The following is a 14,295-nucleotide window of genomic DNA, read 5'->3' as shown; positions in this document are numbered from 1 at the left end:
TTCAGCGACAACTGCTGCGCGAATTGGTGCTGACGGCGACGGCACGCGGGACAAGCCTGTCCGCACGCAAGACGTCAGCTCGTGGACGACACAAAGCACCTACGACGCGCTCCAGAGACGGAGTTTCGAATCTCCCCTAACCAAAATCACGCACCGGGACTAGTGTTGCGACAGGCCGCACGGGCGGCCACGGCGTGTCAAGTGACAGACGAGGATCGGTTGTCAAGTCGTGCGAGCAAGGTCGGATGGCGATTCTGTTCTGCATGACGGCCGTGTATGGTACCGTTAATTGGGTGCGGCTGCTGGGCAGATGGTTGACACGGTACGTTCCGAGTCCGTGGGTACCACCTGCAGAGAAGCGTCATCGACATTGTACGAGCCCGCACAGGTTCCTGATCGAGAACACGCGCATATAGCCACCACCGCGGAGGCATGTTAGTGTGTTCTGCAGGCAGGGCCACGGTGGGTAGAGTGCTGGTGGATATCGCGCTGAGGGCTGGGCCACGGGCGCGGTCCATGCGATGAGCAGAGGATTGGCAGCATCAGGCGCGACGGGCTGCGCGTCATTGGTGCGGACGAGCAAAGACGACACATGGATGATGACGGGGCGGCGGCCGCTTGAACAGGTGGGTGTCGGGCAGGGCGCGAGAGTGTGGGCAGGACGTCGCCGTCGACGTCGCTACCGAGCCTGTGGGGCTCAAGCACGTCCTGCAGCCCGTTTAGCGATGTCAGTCACCGTGCACAGCGGTGGAGCGGAGGAGCGGAGGAGCAGCTTGGCCGGTATCCGTGGTTGAAGCAAACTTGCGGGCGAGACCCACGGTCAAGGTACGCGCAGGCAGTGGACATGTTCGGGTTCCTGTGCGAGTGAGGGAGGTCAGTTTTGTCATGGCGATGGCAGGAGCGGGCAGGGGCGTGCGCGGAGAGAAAGAGCTGGGGGAGGGAGGGAGGAGGTACATAAGCACACGCTCGGGAGGGCTCGTCCCAGCATGAGAGGCCCGTGTTCGTCACTGTGTCGGCCGCGCAGAGGTCGTGAGTGTGTGAGGGTGGGTGCGGGCTGGGTACGGGGCGAGAACGAGGTGCGTCGGACTGCTGCAGCCCGGGTGTTTTCGTCACTGACGGGGCGTTTTCGCGTGCACAGGGAGAAAGACGGCGGGCGAGAGGGCGGACGGAAGGGACGAAGGCCGAGCGGACGGCTCGAGACGGGCTTCGCTGGCGGTCGGAGGTGGCTGTATGCGCCTGGCGGAGGTCGGTGTATGCGTCTGGCTGTATGCGGTCGAGCTCGGCACGGGCACGGCGAAGGCAGCTCGTGTGCGCATCGTCAGCGCGTCAGCACCCGTCTGGACGTCGGAATGGAGCCGGTCCCGATCTCGCACGATCTGGGGGATAGCGGGCAGCGGCTGTGCCTTCAGAGAGCGAATGGGCGACCCCGCGCTTCCCCGCGCTCTGGGACGCGCACGGACGTGCCGTCATCCGGCCGAAGGCTCTGAAAGCTCGCTCCTCCGTCATAAGTGCCGTTTGCCACTCCATCCCACCTTCACCTCGGCCCATCCACATGACCCCCCCGCTCGTCTCCGTTCCTGATCCTCTTCCTCCCTCGCGCGTCGAGACTACCAACGATCGGACACCTTACGACGTTCACGGCGGACCCGCCTGAATCACGGACGTTCGCCCGCCAAGGCGAACTCCCAAAACTCCCCATACCGTCACTCGAAGAGACGTGCCGACGATACCTCCGCGCGCTCGAAGGTCTGCAAGACAAGCGAGAACATGAGGATACGAAGCGTGCGGTCGAGGAGTTCCTGCACAACGAAGGCCCGCGCATACAAGAGAAACTGAAGGAGTATGCGAAGGACAAGGCAAGGTGCGTGTTTCCACTCCCTCGGTCCCCGCCTTCTTTCGCTCACTCGCGGTTGTCCACGATCAGCTACATCGAAGAGTTCTGGTGAGTTCATTTCGGTTGTGTGTCCCCTGCTCCTCCGACTTACTCCTCGGCAGGTACGAATCATACCTCTCGCACTCCGACCCCGTGGTCCTTGCTCTCAATCCGTTCTTTGTGCTTGAGTGAGTCTTCTGCCCTCCTCGCATCTATCCCACCCCACGGCGCTCTCTACCCCGCATTCACTCTGTCACCTTCGGAAACCAAGTTCCGAGATGCGCAAGATCGGGCTATACAGTGCAGTCGCTCACTCCCTTCCCTTCTCCCGTAGGAACGATCCAACCCCCGATCGCGGCCAACAGCTCCCTCGCGCCTCGTCTCTCATCGTCTCCTCCCTCGGCTTCATCCATGACCTCCGCGCGGGGATGCTCCAGCCCGACACTGTTCGCGGCGCCCCGCTCGACATGGACCAGTACTTGCGCCTCTTTGGTACCGCCCGCATTCCCACCGAGGTACGCCGTCTGGCCTAATGCCTGCCTGACCGTAACTCTGACATGCGGGGCACCGACAGCGCGGCTGCAAGATGGAGACCCACCCGGAGTCGAGGCACATCATCGTCCTCCGCCGCGGCCAGTTCTGTGCGTCTCCCCTTCTCTCCTTCTCTCTCCCCCGCTCCGCTTCCACTTCCACTCCCACGCCGAGTCTATGTGACCCCGGTCTGCGTTGCACTTCTCCCTCCCGTTGGGTCGTCTAACTCCGCACTTCCCGGACATGCCTCGCGGACCACGAACGCTGACATGCCTACGTTTTCCCTCTCCCAGATTGGTTTGACGTCCTCGACGCCGAGAACCGGCCGCTACTCACCGAGCGTGAGATCCTCCGGAACCTGCAGGCAATTGTGTCTGACGCCGATCAGCTGCCAATCCACGAGGTGCGCACTTCCCTTCTCCCCGCACGAGCGAGGCGCTAAGAATACCTTCCGTTCGCCTTCCGCGGCTTGCAATTCAACGTAATATTGGGCACGTAACAGGTTGCGCGCAACGCCATAGGAGTGCTCTCGACAGAGAACCGCAAGATCTGGTCGAGCCTGCGGAAAGCCCTCATCAGCAACCGCAACAACGAGTCGTGTCTCGAGGTCGTGGATAATGCGCTGTTCGTCGTGTGCCTGGACGACGCGGCCCCGGAGAACCTGGCGCAGCTGTGCGACAACTTCCTCTGCGGGACGTACGACCTCAAGGGCAGTACCCAGATAGGTACCTGTACCAACCGGTGGTATGATAAGGTGCGTCTCTTCTAGCAATTCTCTTTGCGTAGTGTGCTCAATCATCGTGCAGCTTCAAATCATCGTCTGCGCAGACGGGGCTGCCGGTATCAACTTCGAACACACCGGAGTCGACGGTCATACCGTCCTCCGGTTCGCTGCAGATATCTTCACAGAAGGCCTCATGCTCCTCGCGCGTTCCATCAACCCCTCCGCGCCCACCCTCTTCCACGCCCAGCTCTCTCCCTACGCCCGCTCCTACCGCCCCCCACGCGGACAGTCCGCGCCCGCCCACCCCGCCTCCATCATCGACACCGCCCCCAAGAAGCTCGAGTGGACGCTCTACCCGAGCTGCGCGCCGGGATCCGCTTCGCCGAGACGCGCTCTCGGACCTCATCTGCCAGAACGACTGCCAGGCGCTCGAGTTCAAGGCGTACGGCAAGAACTTCATCACCGCGAACGGCTTCTCGCCCGACGCGTTCGTGCAGATGGCCTTCCAGGCGGCGTACTACGGCCTCTACGGCCGCACCGAGTGCACGTACGAGCCCGCGATGACCAAGGCCTTCCTCCACGGGCGCACGGAGGCGATCCGGACGGTGCAGCCGCACACCGTCGACTTCATCCGGACCTTCTTCTCCGAGGCGCCGAACCAGCAGAAGGTCGCGTCCCTCCGCAAGGCGTGCCAGGGCCAGGTCGAGCTCACGAAGGAGTGCAGCAAGGGCCTCGGCAGGACCGGTGCGTCTCCCGCTCTCTCCCGGGCTCGCGCGTCCCCGGCTGACCGCCCGCGCAGGCACCTGTACGCGCTCTACTGCCTGCTCCAGCGCGAGCGCGAGGCCGCGGCGCGCGAGGCCGCGGTCGAGGAGGAGGGGCGGCCGACGAGCCCGGCGAGCTCCGCGTCGAGCGGCGAGCGCGAGAAGGTCGCGCTCCCCGCGATCTTCACCGACAACGGCTGGCTCGTCCTCAACCGCTCGATCCTGTCCACCTCGAACTGCGGGAACCCGGCGCTGCGCCTGTTCGGCTTCGGGCCCGTCGCCGCGGACGGGTACGGGATCGGGTACATCATCAAGGACGAGGGGATCTCAGTGTGCGTTCGCTCTCCCCCCTCCGGGCGGTGGTGGCTGACGGCGGGTGTTTGTTCGTTCGCAGATGCGCGTCCTCGAAGCACCTCCAGACCCGCCGCTTCTTGGACACCCTCCAGGGATACCTGCTCGACATCCAGCGCATCCTCATCCAGCTGCACCTCGCCGCCAACCAGCGCGCGGAGCCGTTCATCGACCACGCCGGCGTCCTCCGCGACTCGAAGACCGGGCGGCCCATCAACGGCCTCCACGGCCGGGAAGACGCCTCGGGCGAAGGCGAGGCGTACGACGACATGATGCGTGCGTCTTTTTTCTTTTCTGCCACTCTGGTTTGTCACGACGTCCGGCTGACCCGCGGTCGCCCTTGCGCCAGCCGGCTACTCGTTCTTCGACAGCAGCGAGGTCGCGATGCTCGGCCGCCGCAAGACCCGGCCTTCGTTCTACAACACGGGCAAGATCATCCCCATCGCCGAGTACTAGTCCCCCGGAGCCCGCTCGCGCTTTCCCGCCGCATCGCCAGACATGTGTGCTTGTACGTTTTTGGGAGGGAGGGTGTACGATGCGTCCGTAGCAGCCGCGCTCTTGGATACCGTCGACCGACGGGAGGCGCGCGGTGTGTACCAGTATAGTTCAGTTCAGTCCAGTTCCGTCCCGGGGGGCGTTTTGTACGTATGTCGCTGTGTAAGGATGCCATGATGTACCACTATTGCTGTTTATGAACATATGTAGCCATTCATTTCGGACTCGTGAGAGCCTAGTCCGATGGCGCGGGGGGAGGTGGAGGACAGCCCTTGGTGGCTCGACAATGCGGGGCACGCTGAGGCCTCGACCGCCACGTGCGTACTGGCAGGGAAGCCGCGGGACGGTGCACCGCGCGCCCTGGGAGCCCGCTTCTCGCATCTCAGTCGTGACGCAGCGCGCGGCGCTCGCGGAGCTCCTCCTCATACACCAGGTCAGGGTCGCGCCCGCGGACCTCGGGCAGGAGGAGCGTGAAGCCCGCGCCGGCGATGCAGCAGCCGAAGAAAACTGCGACGAGTGGGTCAGCGACGTCGCGCGTGCCGTATATGAAGACGGGAAGGGGGGACGGGACGCACTCCAGAGCACGGCGGGGGTGCCGATCTGCTTGGAGAGCGAGTTGAAGGCGAGCGCGGAGAGGATCGCGCCGGCCTTGCCGCACGCGGCGGACATGCCGTGCGCGGACGCGCGGAACTTGGTCGGGAAGACTTCCGCGGGGTAGCACTGCGAGGGGGCGGGGTCAGGTGGGAATGTGCGCGGGGTGGGGCGTTGCGCCGAGGTGGGGTACGTACGTATGTCGTCCTGGAGGAGAAAGAGGTGTCAGCGTTCCGGGCTCGGCGGGATGAGTGGGAGGACGGTGGAAGTACGGGGGACAGAAACGGCACGCACGTGTTGGCACCGAAGTTGAAGAAGAACTGGAGGAAGGCGAAGCAGACGATAAAGGCAGGGGTGCTCAGTTCATGGAACTGGCCAGCGAGGATACCCACTGTGCGCGATGGATGTTAGCATCCGTCGCACGGTCGCCGTGCAGGCTGCTGAGACCCTTGTGCTTACAGAAGAGCGCGGCGAGGAGGAAACCTTGGATTTGGATCCACTTGCGGCCGAGGTACTCGATGGTGAGCACGGAGACGTAGTAGCCGGGCACGAAACCGAGCGCGGTTATGATGAGGCTGCCCACACCGATCTTGAAGAGACGTTCCCAAGGGGTCCCGCTGGAGCCGTCGAAACCGATCTGCTGGAGTACCACGTTCTGGTTGAGGTTGATGCCGTAGAACCTGGGTGTATGCGCGTCGTCAGCGCTCGTGAAGACGAGAGACCTCCCTCGATCGGCCGCTCACGCAATATCCAGGAGGAACCAGCAGGTGCAAGTGCCAATGAGGATTTTCAGATGGCGCCATTCTGAGAAGTAGGCGAAGAACTCTTGAGGTGGTGCTTCTTCGCGGTGGCCACCGTCGCAGGTTGGGTCGTCTCGGACGTCGGTGAATCGGCAGGCTTTTCGGTCGTCACTGCGTTCTTCTTCTCGAGGTCTTCGGCCGATCGGTCGTCAGAGTGGGGTTCTTGCGACTTTGTGTACCGAGTGGATTCGGGCAGCGTCAGACGCTGGTAAAGCGTGCCGAAGGCGGGGATGAGCGAAAGTCCGACGAGGATGCGCCATGCTGCCGTTGCCAAGCATAGAACGCGAGCACACGAGACGGGTGGTCAGCACTGAATGTGACGGACCGCGGGCAGCCTATTGCCGCATCGGGTAAGTCTGGCGCACCTCCGTCGACCTTGCTCGTGTGACCCCGGCATCCATGGTGGGCTTGTAACAGAGGAGGATGATGATGAAGGCGAGGCTGCCCACGAACGAGCCCCATCCCTGGTTGGCGAAGATGTAGGCGAGCAGGGTGCCGCGGCGTTTTACATTTGCGCGGTCGGTCGCGACCGAGGCAGACATGGGGTAGTCGCCCCCGACGCCAATTCCGAGAATAATTCGCCACACGCCGAGCCAGATGAGCGCACCGTTGGCAGATATTGCGCCTAGCAGGCAGTGTCAGTGGGCGTGCATATACCTGGTTGTGCGGGGCAAAACACACCAGTCGGATCGCAGATGATGCCGATGGTGGCGAAGATGATTAACATGAGTTCTTTGCCGTCTGGGGGATGTTTTAGTAGCAGGACGCGCATACGATGCTATCTTACTCACAAACAGCCTTCCGACCGAAGTAATCTGCAGAGTAGCCTACGGACGAAGGAGGGTCAACGATTTCCCAATGCCAACGGGCACAGATCGAGATGTAGATAACTTACCAAACGCGAATTGACCGATGACACTGCCGATGTTTGCCCCTGCCTTGATGAAGCCTTCAAGACCGGGTGGGAGTGAGTGACCGCCATAGAGACGATATTGTAGCATTGTGGCGACAGGCTAGAGAAGGGCGTCATTGGGGGGTGAGATCGGGACACGTAGCGGACGCGTACGTTGATAATAAATAGATCGTAAGCTTGGAGGAATCAGAATGAATTTGGACGGAGAGAGAATGAACAGAACAAACCATCCAAGAAGAATCCGACCTGCGGGGGATGCGGGTGTCAGATACGGAGTGGTCGTGTGAGCAAGAGTGGACGCCAAGACTTGTGCTTACGCCAGCGATGCCAAGCAGCTTGACCTCGGTGTATGAGAGGATGAAAGGGAAGCGGGGATTGTGCTCATTCTCCAGGTCCTCCAGGTTGGAATGGTGCTTGCGTGCCGGAGCGGTGGAGTGAGACGAGGCGTCCTGGGCATCGGATGAGGCTGGCGCGGACTCGGCTGACATGGCGGGGAGGAGAAAGGGGACGGCAAAGGAGAGACTGGTGGACGGGGTGAGTATATGACGGCGTCGGCAGAGGAGAAAGACGCACGTTCGTCTGCTCTTTGCGGACGCTCCACCGCGACTGCAAAGCGGCCGTCGGAAAACTGGGTTCGTCAGGCGCTTCCTCCTTTTCTGCTCCGCATCATGCGACCACGTGATATCCCGGCGCGCCATTGCACAGCCACCTGCCAGCCTCGATCGTGGGCCGACAATCGTCGTGGCCCGGTCTCGAACCCCGCGGCTGAGATTCGAGATCTGTGGACTGTCCCTCAGCCAGGTCCTCTTCGACGATATGCGAATCCCTGGCTGCGGCACAGAGCGTGCCTAGCTTCGGATATCGCTGACGTCGACTCCCCCCGCTCATCGCACTGTCAAGTTTCGTCACAATCAGCTTCTCAACACTATGATTGCCATGGACGCAAGGCGATGAAATTATAACAGCTTACCCACATGGGCCCCATGTTGGGCCGTTTGAAAACCGCCTCCTCCACGCGGTACACGACTCTGCCCACACACGTCCCGACTCCTGACTGTTCAGGGCGATTTCATCATCCCTGGTTGAGAAGCGCCGAGTGTCGTTCAGCGTATCAAACCACGCACGTTCGTTGACTGCCTTCCCCATTTGGTACACAGCAGCAACGTCGCCGTCGCCCGGGCCGCCACATCCTGTCACTCAGGCTTCTGCGGTCTCTGGCTGTGTTGTCTTTCAGGCGTAGGTGTCTCTGGCGACGTCAAAGTTTTCGACCGCGAGTAACCGGATTGCGAACAGTGCATTAGGCAGTTGACCGGAATGTTTTATCGCAGTAAACATGTACAGCATATATACTCACCTGGTGCCTGACATTTCGACGTTGGATCTGCCAGTGGCAATGGCATAGACAATTCAAGGGGGACGGGACATCCCCTGTAATGTCTCGTTCGTGGAGGCGGCTATATCCGTGCATTGACGCCGTATCCGCAACCAAGTTGAGTAAGTATATGAATCTATGATCTCGATCCATTCTCAAAGCCAAGCCGTGGCGTCGAGATATCGATCGTTGGAGGGATTTTGGGCACAGTGCGAACAAAATCACAATCCGGACATCGTGTGTCAGCCTTGAGCAAAGGATAAGTTGCGCCTCAACATAATATCAAAAACCCAAGAATCAACCAGCAGCAGCAAAGGTGCTGATATGGCCGAGTCGTTAAGGCGAGTGATTTGAATGCACATTCAGTTATCACTTGGGCATTGCCCGCGTAGGTTCAAATCCTGCTGTCAGCGTAGTGGTTCACTTTTCGAGCATCAGTGGCTGCATGCAGTGACTTGGCCTAACTGTGAGCACAACAGCTTAGGTTACGCACTCGTTTTGTGCATTTCGGACATGTTCGGGTGGGGCTTTAATACCAGTACTGCTTCGTTGTTGTGGAAGAATGCTCGAACATAGGCGGATGCAGTCCGATTGCCCGGAGGAGTTCCGTCTCTGCGAGAATGCTCTGCGGTGTACGTATCTACGCGCAGAGACCCGGCCACTGGTGGTGTATTGTGGGCAGCAATCGATTATCGAGGCTGACCGGAATGATGGAGAACAAATTGTACTCCCACGAGCGCGGCACAGTACTACTAGGGAGCGTCCTGACGCGATTTGTGGGGGACGAGAGGAGAGAAAGAGCGGGCGATGCTATGAATTTGCATACAGGAGGAGAAACATGGAGCGAGGAGCGGCCAGAGTGGCGGACAGGAAGGCCGTGCCGGAATGGAACTCAGGTCAGCACGGCATTGTCCCGGAAAGGAAGTCTTTCAGACTCCGACTGTCGAGCGGCTGGGAGGGTCGTCACGCCGTCCGTCGTCTAAAGACCTTCCGCCAACGTTCTCGTCGCTCCTGCGACAACCCCCGTCCCCGCCGACGCCCCCACCCATCCCTCCTTTCTTCTGCTCCGTCGTTTCTACTGCCTGCGCTCTCTCGGAGGTCGCCGAGCCATGCTTCGCCTGACCTCTGACAAGTTCCCCGTCTGTGAGTACCCTCCTCATCGCCCTCGGTGCTCACACTGAGCTTCCTCGTTCGCAGTCGTGCCATTCGGGGTCATTGGGTGAGTGCCCTGCACTTCTTTCTTCTCTGCTTGCGCTGACATCTCTTCAGCTTCTATCGATACTTGTGGTACCTAATCCGTATTGTCGCCTCTCTGGTCTACCGCCCTATCCCCATCCCCGAAAACCCGACGTACATCGCTGAAGAGGATGTCACGATCATCGTCCCCACCATCGACGCCGGCGAGGAGTTCAAGGAGGCTGCACACTCCTGGCTCGTAGGCAAGCCCAAGGAGATCATCATCATCACCGAGGAGAAGATGCTGGGCCCCCTCCAGGACCTCGCCAACGCCGTCGACCCCGAGCGCATCCGCGTACTCACCGTCCCCTTCGCCAACAAGCGGCTCCAGATGTCCCACGGCATCAAGAACACCACCACGGACATCATCGTCTTTGCTGACGACGACGCTATCTGGCCCCCCACCCTCCTCCCCTCCGTCCTCGCATGCTTCGAGGACCAGAAGGTCGGCGGTGTGGGCACGTCCCAGCGCGTGCAGCCCGTCGGAAATTCGATGACGGTCTGGGAGGTTCTCGCCGCCTTCCGGCTCTCCATCCGGAACATCGAGATCATGTCCTCGACCCACATCGACGGCGGCTTGCCGTGCCTGTCTGGCCGTACCGCCGCCTACCGCACCGTCATTCTCAAGGACCCCGAGTTCCTCCACGGCTTCACCCACGACTACTGGCTCGGGAAGTACCAGCTCAACTCCGGCGACGACAAGTTCCTCACCCGGTGGATGGTCAGCCACGGCTGGAGCACCTACGTCCAGTGTTGCAAGGAGGCGGAGCTGCTCTCGACGATGAAGCCCAACTGGCGTTTCCTCAAGCAAGTACTCCGGTGGACCCGTAACACCTGGCGTTCCGAATTCGATCGCTGTTCACGGAGCGCTACATCTGGACCTCACACCCATACGTAGCGTACACGATGGTGAGTCGATCTCTCCATGTGTTCCTGCTTGTCCCCGTCGTCCCCGCTCGTTGTCGTTTCTTCCACACGTTGCGATGGCCGTTCTCGGCGCCTCGCCCACACGTCGTTACCCGGCTGTTGGCTGTGGAGAGGCGATGATGGCGTATATCACAGCGCGCTGACGTGACGGGCTTGGCACAGGTCGACAAGCTTTTCAACCCCATCACGCTACTTGCAGGCCCATTCTTCGTCGGTGTTGTCGTCTACAAGTCGACGATCCCGGTGGAGCAGGGTGGTTTCCACTTGCCGTGGTGGTGAGTCTCTTGCACACTCAATCTAGGCTGGAAGCCTTGACGATTCGGATGCGCAGGAATGTCGTCGTCTCCTACTTCGTGTGGCTGTTTGCAACCCGTACCGCGAAGCTGCTCCCCCATCTCTGGAACCGGCCGCAGGACATAATTCATGTCCCGGCGTTCATTCTCTTCGGCTACTATTCTCTATCATGAAGCTTTACGCCCTCTTCACGCTTCACGAGGTACGTGTCTTTGCAGATGCGGCTGTCCGTCGTACCGTGCGAGGCTGACATGTGCTGTCCAGACTGGTTGGGGTACCCGTGCGGGTATTGGTGATGCGCGTGCTGCCACCGCTGCTGCGGACGGTCCTGCTCCGGCGGCCCCGGCGAACCAGGGTTACACGGAGAAGCTGCCATCGACGCCGAGCTACCCGCAGTCCCAGTACCCTGGACAGCCGTTCTCGCCCAACCCGCCACAACAGCAGCAGTACTACCAGCAACCGGCTGTGGAGTTGCAGTCCGGTTACGCGCGGTGAGCCGTTCCGGTCCGCGACGGGGAGGAGGAGGAGGAGGGGAGGAGGGCAGACGACTCGAGCAATGACTATGTGCTGCTACCCGTACTGGATAGACTGGACTTTGACTGGACGCAGAGACCGAGACCGTGCGCGTATTCGTGTGTTCGTGGCGCCCCTCCTCCCTCGCTCTCCCTGCCCCTCGCCCCGCCCATACCCATTACTGCCACACGGTCCCCTACAACCCCGATGCTCAACGCACCGAACCAGAATATACCCACCGCCCGCCCCCGCACCGCCCGGGGCGGGCGCACGGATATCCATCGTTCGCGCTCGCTGCCCGCCACCCACCGTCTCCCCCGCCCTTTCCCCGTCGCGTCGTCCGCCTAGACCTCTAATTCAGCCTGTTGCTTCGGGGTACGATTTGTGCCGTGCGGGTGGTGCGCTTGTAATGTGTACAGTCCCTCTCGTATCTTAGTATCTCTTATGGACATTTTGGTTATTCTGCTCCAGTTGTTCTGCGACGTCGGCGTGCGCCCGAAGAGACGAGCTTTCGACTTCGGTCAGCCAAGGAACTGAGATCGCGATCCCGAGACGCAGTGGTGCTTGGGTATGTGATCGTACGTACTCGAGACGAGCCGCAGCTTCGCGGGTCGGAAGTGGGCCACGGCGGCGCACGCGAGTCCACCGGTCGGCTGGTGTTATATTGGTGGTGATTTGTGAGTTGCAGTGCGGCGCGGTTAAACGTTCAGGCCTCAGCTCCGTGCAGAGCCGAGCGTAAAAGCACCGCGTACGTTTGCACAAGCACAAGCGCGTCGGGCGCGCCGAGTGTTTGTCTGCTATAGCCTATGTGCGTGGGGCGCGCCGCCTCGAAAAGCCTCCGATCCCAACCCCTCCGTCCGCGGCGAAAAATGGATATGTACAGCAGTAACACCGGTGCTCTCCGAGCGGCCCCGGCTCCTCCACAATGCGCATATGCGTCGCGCGCGACACCACGGGCCACCGCGATTCTGCGACACACTGGGACGCGGCGCGGCGGACACGGCGCAGAGCGTTCGCATATGTATGCATGGCAAGAATCAAATCCATCGGCAGCGACGCCGCCCAGCGCCGCCCCCGCTCACATATGATGCAGCCCCGCAGCCCCCTCCCCACGCTAACGAGCCGATCGCTGCCGCGTCGCGTCCGTCTCCGTCGCGTCGCCGCGGTTCGTGATCTTCCAGATCCAAAGCTTCTGCAAGCGCATCATCGTGCGTAACGTACCCGCCGGGGGCGACCGCGCTGGCAAGCCGGGACCGGCGGCGTGTGCCGCGGCGTCTCTGCGGCCTGTGCTGGCTGAGCCTGGCGGTGTTTGGCCGCGGGCCGAGCGGCGAGGGCGCGAGCAAGGGTAGATGCAGGGCTGGGTGTGGCGTGGTAGATGGATGCCGTACTTATGCGGCGTGCAGAAGGCGTGGTCAGGGTATGTGGCTGTAAGCAATGGTACCGTCGGTGTCCCGATAGGCGGCGTGGTGCTCGTTGTTGTACCCATGCGATCCGTGTTCGGGTGGGTCGGGTGCTGATGTTGTGATTCAATATCCGCGCGTCCCGAGTTCGGTGAGTGGTACATCAAGCACTTCAAACCCTGAGCGGGAGGGGCGAGTTGGTAGCGCAGTTCCGATTGAGAGGAGGATCAGAGCTTCCCACGGTTTGATTCTGCGCCGGGCTAGCGTCTGCTAGCGTTGAGACGTTGAGATGCCGGAGGTGGCTCCAGGCCGTTGGAGGCTGGTTGAGGCTAGCGGGCGAGCCGAGCTTCTAGGACGAGCAGTGTGTATACGCCGTGGTCGGATGACAAGCTGCGAGTGCGGCCCGCGGTCGGCCGACGGCGTGCGCGCCCCAGAAGTTCTCCAGCCGCGGGCGGGAGGATGTCGGATGATCTGGACTGGTTTGCCGGAGATGGGCTTCGCTGTAATGGCGGGGCACGTGCCTTGCCTCGCGTTCGGCGTCCCGCCTTCTTTCGCCCACGGTGCGCAACGCCGAGCGGGCCCTCGCCGCGCCTGGGGCGACCGGCGAGTTTTCATGCCCGAGCGAGGGTGCGTATCGTCCCTTGCTTGTCGCACCCAGACTGGCCCTTCCGGACGAACAGCATTCCAGCCATTGACTTTGAGTAAGCGCAGTGACTTTGATTGGTCCATACAGCCAGTTTTGTACCGGAAACCTGAAGCTTCCAGAGTGGGCCTGAGATTTGCCCGCACGAACCGACAGCCAATTGCAAGGCAGATGTGCGCCAACAACTCACCAGGGACCGTCCATCGCCCGTCGTCGTCGCCGTTTGCCCACCATCCAGGCCACACGAATGCTTCACAGTACTGCGTGGTGTGATACCAGAGAGAGATGGAGGGAACAGATCGCGATTCGCGAAGCGGAGAAGTTGCCAATCGGTGGGCGATTCGCGGGATGGGCGAGCGAAGCCGGCTGCCCACGTTTTCCGCCGACGAAAGATGGCCAGAGCTGCATAGACCGAGCGGTGGGAGGGCGACAGGCAGGCGAGAAGGCCAAGGCGCGCGCGAGTCCCCTCCCGAGATTCCATCATACGTCCCGCTCTACAAAACCCGCCCGTACCTGCTCCTCGCTTCCTTCTTCCCGTCAGCTCCCTCCGTCCCTCTCTTCCTCCGCCCGCTAACATCCCTCAGAGGCCCCAGCGCATTCTGCCTCACCACCCCCGCCTTCACGCTTCCCACATCCCCACCGCCCTGGTTATCTGCCCTCCACCTTCAACCTACACAAGCGTGGGACGTTCTCCCGAGCTTGGCCTCTATGAACTTCAACATGAACGGAATCCGTCCCGTTCGCCCCCGCTCTCCCTCGACTTTCTAGTGATCGGTGGAGGTAGTTGCCAACATCCACGCCACTATCCCGATCGCGTCTCGCCTTCCCCCTGTCCTGCCCCTTGTTTTTTCCGTCACAGCCTGAGCGCCGC

The 14,295-nt window shown here is 61.4% G+C and overlaps 3 protein-coding genes and 1 non-coding gene across 4 annotated transcripts; 3 read left to right on the top strand and 1 right to left on the bottom strand.

Annotated features, from left to right (window-relative positions):
• Positions 1 to 1,230: 1,230 nt before the first annotated feature.
• Positions 1,231 to 4,696, top strand: BXZ73DRAFT_88078 (acyltransferase ChoActase/COT/CPT; the record flags this gene model as incomplete). The annotated part of the gene is made up of 13 exons (XM_048024825.1): positions 1,231 to 1,508; positions 1,607 to 1,861; positions 1,925 to 1,942; positions 1,996 to 2,061; positions 2,208 to 2,388; positions 2,448 to 2,514; positions 2,698 to 2,807; positions 2,907 to 3,158; positions 3,211 to 3,416; positions 3,466 to 3,876; positions 3,928 to 4,221; positions 4,284 to 4,516; positions 4,590 to 4,696. The coding sequence occupies 13 exons, from the start codon at positions 1,231 to 1,233 to the stop codon at positions 4,694 to 4,696; spliced, it is 2,478 nt and encodes an 825-aa protein (XP_047881796.1).
• A 421-nt stretch (positions 4,697 to 5,117) lies between these two features.
• BXZ73DRAFT_97946 (MFS general substrate transporter) lies at positions 5,118 to 7,527 on the bottom strand (the record flags this gene model as incomplete). The annotated part of the gene is made up of 15 exons (XM_048027542.1): positions 5,118 to 5,242; positions 5,311 to 5,455; positions 5,524 to 5,533; positions 5,621 to 5,717; positions 5,786 to 6,006; positions 6,070 to 6,258; positions 6,306 to 6,387; positions 6,452 to 6,461; positions 6,516 to 6,751; positions 6,808 to 6,867; positions 6,918 to 6,953; positions 7,022 to 7,139; positions 7,193 to 7,215; positions 7,267 to 7,285; positions 7,357 to 7,527. The coding sequence occupies 15 exons, from the start codon at positions 7,525 to 7,527 to the stop codon at positions 5,118 to 5,120; spliced, it is 1,542 nt and encodes a 513-aa protein (XP_047881795.1).
• Positions 7,528 to 8,729: 1,202 nt separating this feature from the next.
• Positions 8,730 to 8,824, top strand: BXZ73DRAFT_t29. Its single transcript has one exon. It is a non-coding gene; the product is annotated as a tRNA-Ser (tRNA).
• Positions 8,825 to 9,520: 696 nt separating this feature from the next.
• Positions 9,521 to 11,363, top strand: BXZ73DRAFT_74778 (glycosyltransferase like family 2-domain-containing protein; the record flags this gene model as incomplete). The annotated part of the gene is made up of 8 exons (XM_048022090.1): positions 9,521 to 9,554; positions 9,609 to 9,630; positions 9,681 to 10,458; positions 10,515 to 10,556; positions 10,737 to 10,849; positions 10,876 to 10,999; positions 11,044 to 11,070; positions 11,133 to 11,363. 8 exons carry the CDS (start codon positions 9,521 to 9,523, stop codon positions 11,361 to 11,363), a joined length of 1,371 nt encoding a protein of 456 aa, XP_047881794.1.
• Positions 11,364 to 14,295: the final 2,932 nt, after the last annotated feature.

Source organism: Epithele typhae (genome assembly GCF_022376455.1).
Source record: "Epithele typhae strain CBS 203.58 chromosome Unknown BXZ73scaffold_5, whole genome shotgun sequence".
In the NCBI taxonomy this organism is placed as follows: domain Eukaryota; kingdom Fungi; phylum Basidiomycota; class Agaricomycetes; order Polyporales; family Epitheliaceae; genus Epithele; species Epithele typhae.
Note: the sequence above shows the minus strand (reverse complement) of the source record. Positions and strands in the feature narration are given on the sequence as shown.